Source organism: Halteromyces radiatus, assembly GCF_025201355.1.
Source record: "Halteromyces radiatus strain CBS 162.75 chromosome Unknown BX664scaffold_1, whole genome shotgun sequence".
Taxonomy (NCBI): domain Eukaryota; kingdom Fungi; phylum Mucoromycota; class Mucoromycetes; order Mucorales; family Cunninghamellaceae; genus Halteromyces; species Halteromyces radiatus.
Window position 1 is genome coordinate 104,570 of NW_026251687.1, and position 11,783 is coordinate 116,352.

General features: G+C 33.5%; 3 protein-coding genes across 3 annotated transcripts; all 3 read right to left on the minus strand.

Annotated features, from left to right (window-relative positions):
• Positions 1–1,586: 1,586 nt before the first annotated feature.
• BX664DRAFT_318848 (uncharacterized protein) lies at positions 1,587–4,235 on the minus strand. The gene is made up of 5 exons (XM_051542830.1): positions 3,465–4,235; positions 2,538–3,380; positions 2,346–2,469; positions 2,227–2,266; positions 1,587–2,152 (listed from the first exon to the last, which is right to left on the minus strand). Exons 1-5 carry the CDS (start codon positions 4,071–4,073, stop codon positions 1,642–1,644), a joined length of 2,127 nt encoding a protein of 708 aa, XP_051404067.1. The 5' UTR covers positions 4,074–4,235; the 3' UTR covers positions 1,587–1,641.
• A 163-nt stretch (positions 4,236–4,398) lies between these two features.
• On the minus strand, positions 4,399–7,650 carry BX664DRAFT_1002 (uncharacterized protein). Its single transcript, XM_051539661.1, has 10 exons — positions 7,552–7,650; positions 7,199–7,455; positions 7,071–7,106; positions 6,552–6,932; positions 6,383–6,487; positions 6,166–6,312; positions 5,850–6,080; positions 5,445–5,780; positions 5,139–5,381; positions 4,399–5,073 (listed from the first exon to the last, which is right to left on the minus strand). The coding sequence occupies exons 1-10, from the start codon at positions 7,613–7,615 to the stop codon at positions 4,498–4,500; spliced, it is 2,376 nt and encodes a 791-aa protein (XP_051404068.1). The 5' UTR covers positions 7,616–7,650; the 3' UTR covers positions 4,399–4,497.
• Positions 7,651–9,646: 1,996 nt separating this feature from the next.
• Positions 9,647–11,597, minus strand: BX664DRAFT_255978 (fungal-specific transcription factor domain-containing protein; the record flags this gene model as incomplete). The annotated part of the gene is made up of 5 exons (XM_051540443.1): positions 9,647–10,011; positions 10,094–10,475; positions 10,549–10,698; positions 10,786–11,167; positions 11,230–11,597. Coding segments are annotated over 5 exons (1,647 nt in total), but the record flags the coding sequence as incomplete, so codon positions are not given.
• Between the last annotated feature and the right edge of the window lie 186 nt (positions 11,598–11,783).

The window sequence follows — 11,783 nt, forward strand, 5'->3', positions numbered from 1 at the left end:
GGCACACAAACAGTTGTTTGAAAGGAAATGATAGATAACATTAAAAAAAAAGTGATGATTGTAAATAGTGACAATAAATATAATTTTATTAAACAAAAAGAATGTAAATGTGTATAATTGTATACTAAGTGTGATAGTAAAAAGAATCACTAACGCTTTAAGCCAGAATAAGATAAAAAGACCAAGAAGATATCTCTAATTGATTGTAAGTCGAATCCAATTGAATCCTATAATACATCCTGTTCATCCATTTCGCTGATCCAGACGGATAGCCACTTCTCGTAGTATCCTATTGACATGAAACGGTAATGATCAATCTTCGTGTATCTAGATTTCTTTCTTTCTGTCAGACGTATATTCAGTAATAGTCATTATCCAGGATACCAAGTAAGAAGGATGAGAAGAAGAAAGAACGATAATCCTATATGGACAGATGTTGTAGTAAAAACATCAAGGTCGAAAGAACGCGTATAAAAGAAAAAAAGAAGAAAAGTAAAGTTAGAAATAAGAAGAGGAAAAGAACTTGTTTTTGAAACTTACAATTAATAAGAGTGAGTGTCTGTAAAAGCACATAGAGAAAAGGATATAGCAAAGAGGTTGGAATGATTCATGTATAAAAAGAAGAAAAGGTTATAAAACAACAGTATCATTATCTTTTTTTTGTTTGTCTTACTTTAATCGTCATATTTGTATTTAGAGTATAGATTCAAATAAAAAAAAAAAAAGAGATCAGTGTCATATAACGTTGGTGGCATAATGAAATGGATTTACCTTATTAAACATGAGTAATACAGCATATAACAGGTTAAAAGTACTTGTGTTCACTTGTTTTAACTAAAAGGTATAAACACACACAGCAAACAAGAATGATTCAGTCAGTTCATGAATACAATGAATATAAGTATAAACAATCTTTTATTATTATTATTTCCATACCTTACTTTGATTTGTCTTAAAAGGTAAACGTATAACAGAAAGAAAAAAAAAAGAACAATAATGTGATAAAAATAAAAATAAGAAGAAGAAGAAGAAGAAGAAGAAGAAGAAGAAGAAGAAGAGTAAAAATAAACAAACGTCCTTTTTTTTTATTTAGCAATGCATAATTTTCGCTCAGCGAGCCTGTGGGCAAAATATGCTCCTTCCAAATTAGGACTGGAATATCCAATTTCTATTCAACTCTACATAGAAACCCTAAATTCTACCTAGAAAACCAATTTTTATTCAACTCTATATAGAAGTCCTAAATTCTACCTATTTGACCTGATAACTATGTTTATTACAAAAAAAAAGGTAAATCTACCTATTATATGCTTTCTAGCCTAGATACGAAAAAAGCGATTTCCGATGTACATTCATTAAGAAAGTCTAATTATAAATATGTAATGTGAATGAAGCTTTATTCATATTTTTTTTTAAGGATATAATACAAAGCTAAACTATTGAAAAGCAAGTGAAGAGAGGTGTAATGTGAATGAGAATAAATAAAAAAAAAAAGACTACCCAATAATAATAATAAAAATAATAATAATAAAATACAAATAACAGATAAAAAAAAAAAAAAAAAGATAAAAATAAAATGAGAACCAGTCTCATTCTATCAGTTTGTTTCTAAAACTAAAAAGTATACGTTATAAGTATTCACTATAAACTAAATCCTTCTTGAGGGAGAATGGGTTGACCATATTGTTGTTGTTGTTGATGAACAGTCATCATAGGTTGATTGATCATATTAGGAGCCACCATAGGAAGAGTATTATTTGTGACAGGAGGTTGTGGTTGAGAAGAAGTTGGTTGTATTTGAGCCACATTTTGGAAAGCCAATGGATCAAACAACAAGTGGGATGGATCAAGTAAAGCTGCATCCACAGAAGAAGTAGCGGCATTGGATTGTAATAATGCCATTTGATCTTGAAATGGATATTGTGGAGGTATAGGTGGTTGATTTGATGATGGTGAAACATTAAATTGTGGTGGTAGGTTGACAGCCATGTTTGTATTCATTTCCCTGGTAGATCCTTCTTGTGTGTTGTTGGTTTTTTCATCCTCGTGTAACTTGAGATGTTTCTTCAATGATCGCGCGTGATAATAAGCTTTTTCGCATCCAGGAATATGACACACAAAGGATCTGACCGTGCAATGGGTTTTGACATGACTACAGGAAAGTATAAAAAAAAGAAGTTAGCTTCCTCAAAGAATAATTTGATATATCTTTTTAATTCAACTTACGTTGTAAGAGAATCCAATCGAGAAAATCGTTTTTCACATCCTTTTGATAAAAACAAAAAAAAAAATAATCAATATAAAAAGATAGATCCTTTTAAATAATAATAATAATAGTATCTTACCTGGTTTGTCACATACAAAAGGTCGTTCACCAGTATGAGTTCGAAGGTGATTACAAAATTTGTGTCGTTTGGTAAATGGTTTATGACTTCGTCGACAACTTTCCCATTCGCATCTATAAGTAGGCTATATAGAAAATAAAACCAAGCCAAAGTATGAATCATCTATTTTTTTTTTCTTTCTGAATTCCTTACCTTTCCACTTCCAACATGTTCATTGACCATATGATCAGTAAGATTCCGTATACCAATATAGATTTCACCACAGCCTTTCCATAAGCATTGTAATTCAGATTTGTCGCTACTGGTATTGTCATTACCACTTGCAACGCTCGAAATTTCTTCGTCATCATCATCATCGTCGTCATTATTGCTGTTCTCCTTGTTATGAGATTCATGGTCCCCAGTAAGATGATTGTTTGTTGATTTGTTTTGGTTTCTGTCATTTGATGATTTTTGTTCGTCTTGTTGTTGTTGTTGTAATAAACGTTCGTTTTCCAGAAATATTAATCGTTCTATCAGTTGTTCTCTTGTCATTCCTTCAAAAGATTTTTCTGTAAAAAGAGGACGACTGGGTGTCTCCTTTTCACCAGAATGAGATTGCTGTTGAGATGTCGTACTATGATTGGCCTTTTTTATTGATCGATCCTTTTCCAAGTCTTGATCTGAATTTGCACGTTTTGTACTCTGTTGACTTTCATGAGTAATGGGAGATATTGATCGATTTGTGTCATGATCAGCAGGTTGAATAGTTTTTTCTTGTTGTTGCTGTGGAGATGACAGATCTAGATGTTGAGGTTCACTTTGATGAGATGCCACAATCCCAGTTCCTTCCACGTTCATTGGTTGACCATCTTGTTTCCATTCAGAAGTATTAGATTCACGTTGTTGAAATGACTGTTGAAGTTGATGAAATTGTTGTTGATTGTGATTGTTGTCAAGCGGTGAGCCCACGATGCCCAGGCCAGTTGATAAATAGATTGTGTCATGCTTATGATTGTTGTTTGCAATGGCTTCTACAAGGGTGGACGATGCCATCTTCATTTTTTTTTTTTTAAAAAAAAAGAAGAAAACCAAGTTAGCATACATATAAGAAACCATGATTATTTTATTTCAACTTACATTTTGATCCTTATGGCGTATATCCGTAGATGAATGTATCCTAGTATCCGATAATTGCTGAGCTGAACTTGGTGATCCTTGAGGACTGATGGCTCCTTGAGATAATACTGGCGTTGAATTGGCTGAAGTCGCTGCTGTAGGAGTTGCCCCTAAAGAAAGAGGTGAATGCTGTCGAACGCTATTGGAAGTTAATGGTGAAGACGATGATGGAGAACCCATGGATGCAGCAATGGCCATATCATAATGATGCTGAATCATGTTCAAAGTATGTTGTGCATGGCTATTTGCTTGACCAGTTGATTGATTGATTCCATTTGATTGTTGTTGTTGTTGTTGTTGTTGTTGCTGCTGCTGCTGCTGCTGCTGCTGCTGTTGTTGTTGTTGTGGTTGTGGTTGTTGCTGTTTCGGTGGTTGATACCAACTTTGACCATTGGTAGGTGAGATAAAATTAGAGTTGATGTGTGTCATATAGTCAGTTGAGGGAGTTGTGAGGAATTGAAAGGTATCTTCAGGAGCTAAGGAAAACGTAGAAGACAAAGTATCATTGCTGCGGGTGTCATTGTTGGAAGGATGATGTTGTATGACACCAGGTTGAGAATGTGCATTCATGTTGGTTCCAAAAAAAAAAAAAGAGCTTCTATACAAGATGAGATAAAAGTATGAGGCAAATCCCTATAGCCAGCACACTTTATCTTCCTTTTATTTTCTTTTTCTTTTTTTTTTCTTTTTTAAAAAAATGAAGGAAAAAAAGAAAAAAAAGGGAAAAAAAAAGGTACGATATCAGTCAATAAAAAAAACACACAGAGCCAAAAAAAAAAAAAAAAAAGATCGGCATTTCAAAACAATATCATCCATTTGTACTAGATCATTGGCTGATTCCTTTCAAATTATCCATCATTGATCAAGTTTCGAGTTTTCCTTTAACCAATAATAATTATTTGTTCAAACTATTTTTTTTTTTTATTTGACTTGTATAATAAAATCACAAAGATAACCAACTAACTAACTAACAAAAAATAATCTAACACTTTTCCTAAAATTTCCAATCATCAGGAATGTTTTGTGCCCATCTAAATTTTTCCACTAATGTCTTGCTATAAACCTTTTCCATAGGAACATCATACTTTCGACACCATGCCACAATAATACGAGGATCAATATAATTCATCTTGGAAGTACCTAATGAGATTTCCTTATTTTCTTCCTTGTCAGTTGCTTGAATCTTGGTGGCATTGATACGTTCATCCAATTTTTCAATCTTGGCCAATAATTTTTCCACTGTCATGCTTGGTGCTACATCCACTTTCCCAGACTTGCGTTCCTTGGTTAATTGAGCTTCTAATTCATCTACCTTTTTCAATTTCGCTTCCAGTTCAGATTTGGGTTGTGGTGCTTGATTTTCCGCCTTGAGTTTTTCATTTTGCTTTTCGAATCGATTCTTGACCTTTTCTCGTTCCTTTTTGATAAATTCAACTTCATATTCCTTGATCCAGTCCTCTTCAAGGTCAGATTCATCCATGGCCAGTTCGGGTTTCTTCTTTTTAAGTGACTTGTCCAATGCAAATAATTGTTTTCGACATTTCATACGTTGGTATTTAATAGCACGAATCTATTTATTTATATATAAAAAAAATTAGTTATCCAATGGATATTTTTCATCATTTTTATATTTACCTTGTCCCCAATTTTCATCATTTGTTGAGCATGTGATTTGGATGCTGCCCTTTGATGGTTACAAAGAACGGCTACTTCCCGATTTGCTCGATTGAAAGAAAGAATCTTGTCATGTATAATATCATCAGGATTGGTGAGTTTGTCCAATTGTTGTTGACATGTAAATGAAGCATTATATGTACGGAACACTTTGGCTGATAGTCCTGGCATATGACTGTTCAAATGCTTATTCAATCCACTCGTCTAATCAATATAAAGAATATAAATTATCAGTTCCAAAAAAAAGCATTCTTTTTCTAAACTTACTGTCAATCGATCAAAAATAGAAAAACCAGTTCCCACTTGTTTCTTGAAAAGTTTGAGATTTTTGAAAACCTGAGGATCCACCTGAACAGAGTTTTCATATCGAATTGAATCTTTACCAAGGAAATCAAAATGGACAGTATTTGGAGGTTCTAGTGTAATATGTTCATACCGCAAAGAACAACAACCAACAGTATCAGCTTCTTCATCACCTTTTTCATTACCAGCTCTAAGAGCCAATCGATCGATCAAATACATAGCTGTTGCCCTTTGTCTAGTTTCCGTAAGTTTATCCTTCAAATCAGCTGTATAACTTGCACGAATACGATCAACATGATGCTATAAAAGGAATTTATAAGTTTCTTGATTCATTTCTTTGTCTTTTTTTATTATTATTTATCTATTTACCTTGAGTTCCCGAGCTTTATCGAATTTCTTCATATCACTTTGTCCTTTCCAAGAAGAGTTGGCGGCCAAAAACACATATTTTGAAGTATCATTGATGTTTTCCTTCCAAGTAGCTAACCAAGTTGCTTGTTGATCATGTACAATCTTTCCCCACTTGTGACCAGGAAGAGTAGGTGGAATAGGACTATCTTTGGAAAGATTGAGAGTCACTTGTTCAGGATAGACACGTAACTATTAATATGATTATCAACAATAATAAAATGAGATCAATATTCTCTATTTTTTTTTTTTGAAATATATATATATATATATATACCTTTAAACGACCAGTTTTGGGATGATCACCACGACCACGGAATAAACCTGGAGGTTCAATACGGAAATTACCAATCTTCTCCTTTCGTCCATCGATAGTTGCGTACAAATAAGGTTCTTCCATCTTGGTACGTTCATCCTTGATTTTCTACAAATCAAAAAAAAAAAAAAAGTTAATAAAATAATCCAATATATATACATAGTGCATATATACTTACCAATTTTTCTTCCTTTGTCATTTGTTTCTTTCTTTCCTTGTCCAATTCAAACTTTTGCCAGATGGGTCGGAAATCACATTTTTCAAAGCTTTCTATTTTGGGATTCTATCAAAAAAGGAGAAGATAAGTATTGATATAATGAATTTATATTTTTTTTTTTTTTCATTACCTTGGGACTTTTAGCCAATACTTTTTTGAAGTCGCTAAAAAAGTTTTTCTGGAAAGTTGGATTTTTCCCATGATCGGATTCTAATAAGGCAGCAAAGAAACTAGCCACTTCTTCAGCCTCGGGAGTCAAACTAACAGGTTTACCATCATATTTCATTTGGATACCATGAGGGACATATTCAGGGGGAAATAGTACACCATAATGACTAAGGGTCGTCCATCGAATACCACCTTCATCTTCTTCATTATCAATACTTCGATCAGGAGTTTCTTCTTCCCACCATTTATAGACTTCTACTTCTTCTTTGATTTCCTTTTTGATCTTTTTGTTGGCTACATTGGATTCAATTTTGACGGATGATGATCGTTTCAAAGTTTTGGACTGGGAGACCTAAATCAAAAACAAAAAAAGAAAAGGAAAAAGTATGCAATCAGTCTTCATATATATATATATATATATATAATATGGCGATCATAACATATTTGAATGATCGGGAGTTTTTTTTTCTATTTTCTGTACCTTGGTTGGTTTAGATACTTTCTTTTGTTTCTTGGACTAGGAGAAAGGGAGTATTCAAATTATATAAGTTAGTCCTTTGTGACACATCTATAATCTTGAGAATGTAAAAAAAGTTTCTCATCACTTACCAAAGGAATATCATCGTCACTACTTTCTTCCTTTACAACGCGCTTGGTAGTAGATGTTGTTCTTTTGGCCAAAGGAATATCATCGTCACTATCTGATTCTTGCATCTTTCCATTGTTCTTGGTAAGATTCTTGCGTTGGGTCAAAGGAATATCATCGTCGCTGTCCTCATCTTCGATAGTAGCTGCTGTTCGAGCTTGAGAAGGATCCGGTGTACTATCGTCAATAGGAGCTGGTACAGAAAGGTGAGGAGGTACCGCTATAGAAATGATTAAAAAAAAATAAATAAATTAAAATTTCATAATTGTCACTACATGGATCAAAATTATCAAACACTAAACTTGAATCAACTTACTTTGTTGTTTCACACGAGATTCGGTTCGTCGTGAAAGGGGAATGTCATCTTCTGAATCGGACATGGTGAAAATAATATTTTGACAAAGAAAAAAAAAAAAAAAAAAGAAAAAAAAGAAAAAGGAGAGAAATAAACAAAACAAAACAATATATACGCAGAAAAAATGTTAGCTCTTTGGTGGGAGACGTGTGACGGAGTTGGAATTGGCCACGTTGACCCACTTCTTCCGAAAAGAGCTACCACTTCTTCGGCTTCCAAATGGAGTAGATAGTCGATCAAAACAATGTTCATTGTTGTATGTCAACACTTCATTAAGTTTATACCATTTAAAATAAAAACAAACAAACATAAAAGATGATACTATATAATAATCCAGCTTACTGTGATATTGAGTGCCTTTTACTTTCATGTTTGACAAATGAAATAATGTGATCAGTTTATATGTTTAATGTGTTGAACACATATGATGATGGTTGTTTTTGATTTGATTTCTAATTTAATGATGATTGATTCATGATGATATCATATATAAACATTCAAATGATGTGATTAATGATACCTGATTCATAATGACTTCCACAATGAAAAATGCTGGAGTGGTACAAATACAATGAAAATCAGGTATGGTAGAATGTAGACAAAGAAACTTTATGGATTAATTAAATGATTGGTTCTATGCCATCCTATCGATAGAATTCTCCCATTTTAATTTCTTTTTTTTTTTTTTTAAAAAAAAAAAAAAAATGAAATAGTATGTAAGTGGGAACTAGAAAAAGATATAAAAATGTTCGACTATTTTATTAAAAATTGGTATTTGTACAACTTGACGAATCATATCACATGAGATAACAAAAAAAAAAAAAAAAAACCAATAAAAATATAACTTTATACAAAAAAAGGAAAAAAGACGGTAAGTATCAATAAAATCAAATATGTACTAATCTACATCCAACCAGACGGCCATGTTTGTTGTTGTTGTTCTTGTTGCTGTATTTGTATATTGTCAGTACCAAGATTATTTCCATTTACACTTTGATTTGGAAGTAAATAGGCAGTCCAATCATCCAGTTCTATACTACTAGGAACAGACCAGAAAGGATTGTCGGGACGGTTTCTAAAGAGTGAGTGATCTACCATTGGTACTTGGTTTGATATTGTTTCATTGTTAGTCGTTGATGATGATTGAAATGACATATCTATTGGGATCATGTAATTGTTGCAAACTGTAGCATTGGTTCCAGATTGTTGTTGTTGCGATGATTCTGGATAGAGACTCGATGGGTTTTGTTGTAAATTGGAATGAACGGATGGTTGTTGTTGCATAGAACCAGCAGTGAATCCAATGTTTGATAATCCAAAAAGAAAATTTTGTGATAATCCATTAGTCGAGTAGTTGTTACCTTGTTGTGAATTTTCCATTGACAGGGCATTTGGGGAGTTGTTTGTGATACTCATTTGATCGATAGGTGTAAACATTTGTTCCATATTCAACCCAAATCGTCGTAATGAATGAGGATCAGATTCTTGTTGCATATTTCCATTACCGATGGATGCTACAAAGAAAATGTTAAAAGATACAATACTATAGTTTTAATTTTTTTTTTTTTTTTGTTTTTTGTTTACCTTGATTTTCACCTTGTTGTATTGATGAGTAAAGACCATTAATCCAATCACCATTGATAAGTGATGTTGGTGTCGAGCTTGCACTGTTGATACGTTCTTCATTTGGTTGGAGAGTATTTGCCATAAATTGAGGATCAGTACTTGGACTACTTGATGCTCTGGTTGGAAGTTGACCACGACCTACATCTGACACACGAGGTGACATACCGGCTTTGAGATGATCAACACCTGTACATTCTTCGTATTCAACGTTACTGTTTTTGTTGAGACTATTCTGCAAAGAGGTGGTCACTGGTGATGAAAGTGATGATGATGATGCTGATGTTGATGATGCTGATGATGTTGATGCTACTGTTGCCACTGATGTTGTAGTTTTCTTCTTTTTTGTTGATTCCTTACTGATCCTTTGTACTTTTTGGTCTTGCATTTCATCATCGGAAGAAGGATCATCATAAGAGATATTTCCCATTTTCATTAAACGTAAAAGTACTTGATGGATTTGACAAGCTGCTGCAGACATGTTTGATAAGCGTTTTACCACACGAACTGACTTGATAAGATCACTTTTTGCTACATCAGAGACTACACTACCAGCATGAGAAGCTGTATGAATATGAATCAACGAGGCAGTAAACACGTGATAAATGGCGAAGTTCCATGACACAAGTAAGAAATCCCGGAAATGCATAGAATCTGCCACATCTACACATCGAGTTGCTGCAGAGATGCAAATGGAGAGAGAGGACACGGATGATTTGGTTTTTTCACCACCTTCTTTTTCGATAAATGGTCGATGTAACAAAATAAGTAAAGTACAGTAAGAAAGATACATCAAGCCTATGATAACAAAAAAAAAAAATTTGGTGATAAATATTATTAAAAGAGATAAAAAAAAAAAAGAGAGAGAATCATTCTTTACCAGACATGGAAAGTAAAGGAGTTCTTCCTCGAGAATCCAGTTTTCGTAAGTTTGTTCCAGAAATTTGTAATGTTGGTGGTAAAGCCGCACGCCAATCAGATAATGCTTTATCAAGATAAGATACAATAGCATCACTTCCATGTTCAGCACTATATTTCTTGGCCCTTGGAGTATAAAGACCTTGTAAAACATGACCCAAAATTTCGGAGAGCTTGATCAATTGTACAAAGGGTTGATAAATTGGAATTCGTTCGCCTTTTGCTTTTTGAGCCACTGATTTTTCCAAAGAAGGGAATCGGGGTTGATGATCATCCACATTTGAAGCCGTATCCATCACTTCTTCCCAAGAAGCACTTTCGTTAGGATAACTTTCATCACAATCCTAAACATGGTAATAAAAGTAAGAAGAAGAAAAAAGTTAGAAATGCTTTAAGAAAAAAAAATCATGTACTTACTTCATCAAAAATCGTCTGTGGTCTACCAGTAGATGCTGCTGACCATTTGTCCATAATATATACAGCCCACCAAACACGTCGTCGAGTTTCTTTTTCACCTTCAGTAATTTGCCAAGTTTCAGTTGATCTATGTAATCCTAGATCTTGAGCCTTCATTTTTTTTTTTTAAAAAAAAAAGAGTAATTATAAGCTTGTTTGTTATTATTATTTTTTTTTAAAAAAAAGAAAGAAACTTACCATTCGAATCGCAGCACCGTTAATGAGCCAACTTCCAGTCATCTTCGCATCTAAACTTGCACGATGGTTTTGAGCAATGATCAAAGCTTGAATGACAGCAATACTTGGAGAATATCGACCTCGAACATATGTGATCAAATTGTCAAAGAATCTTTCAGAACCACCTTCAGGGATTTGCCAATCCGATACGTCTTCATCAAATGCATCAGTAACGGCTTTTAGGTCTCCAAAAAGTTGACATGTTTCAATATAACGAGTTGCAGCACCATACATAGCATTCAATAAAGGTGCAGAAGGAAAATCATCAGCCAGATCACGGTATTGATTCAAAAATAAGGTTTTGTTGACAACAGGTAAACCAGGATGAATATAGGCAAAATATCTATCAAATGGATCAAAAGTCAGTTATAATATTAATAAATTAAATATAAAATAAATACTTACACTTTCATAAGTCGATCGCTTGTTGTTTTTGTAATATTAGCTACTTTAAAAATCCATTCATCTACATCACGTACAGGTTCACCAGGTTTCAATATACCCAACTTTTCCACGACTATTTGATTTGGTGTCCGACCATTCAGATTATCACCTTGTTCGTATATAACTAAACTTTGACCAAATCGTCGAATCTTAATCCCATCTGGTAAAGCAAATCGACTATCTTCAAAATTGAATTTCTGAGCAAGGAATGGAAGTGTACTCATATCTCCAATATATCTAGGATGAAGTTCAGTTTGTTCTGTCGATCGATGTCTATTTTGGATGATTGTTTCGGACGAGGTGCCGTACGGAGTAGTTGATTTTACCATTGCCGATGAATCGGGATTCTTAATAGATGTTATATCATTGGATTGCGTTGGAGAAGTATTTATTGATGTTGTAGGTTGTTCATTATCGTCATGATCATCATTATCCAATGTCAAAGTTCTATTTTTGTTTTCTGCCATTCCGCCAAGAAGTTTTTCCATTCGTTTTAATCGGTTTTCCAAGATTTC

Coding starts and splice junctions, on each gene's coding strand:
- BX664DRAFT_318848 (XM_051542830.1), bottom strand. CDS start 4,073: ATGAATGCACATTCTCAACCTGGTGTCATACAACATCATCCTTCCAAC. Junction 3,381..3,464: donor TACGCCATAAGGATCAAAAT/GTAAGTTGAAAT, acceptor AAAAAAATGAAG/ATGGCATCGTCCACCCTTGT. Junction 2,153..2,226: donor CGATTGGATTCTCTTACAAC/GTAAGTTGAATT, acceptor ACTTTCCTGTAG/TCATGTCAAAACCCATTGCA.
- BX664DRAFT_1002 (XM_051539661.1), bottom strand. CDS start 7,615: ATGTCCGATTCAGAAGATGACATTCCCCTTTCACGACGAACCGAATCT. Junction 6,313..6,382: donor TGACAAAGGAAGAAAAATTG/GTAAGTATATAT, acceptor TTTGATTTGTAG/AAAATCAAGGATGAACGTAC. Junction 5,382..5,444: donor CTATTTTTGATCGATTGACA/GTAAGTTTAGAA, acceptor TATATTGATTAG/ACGAGTGGATTGAATAAGCA.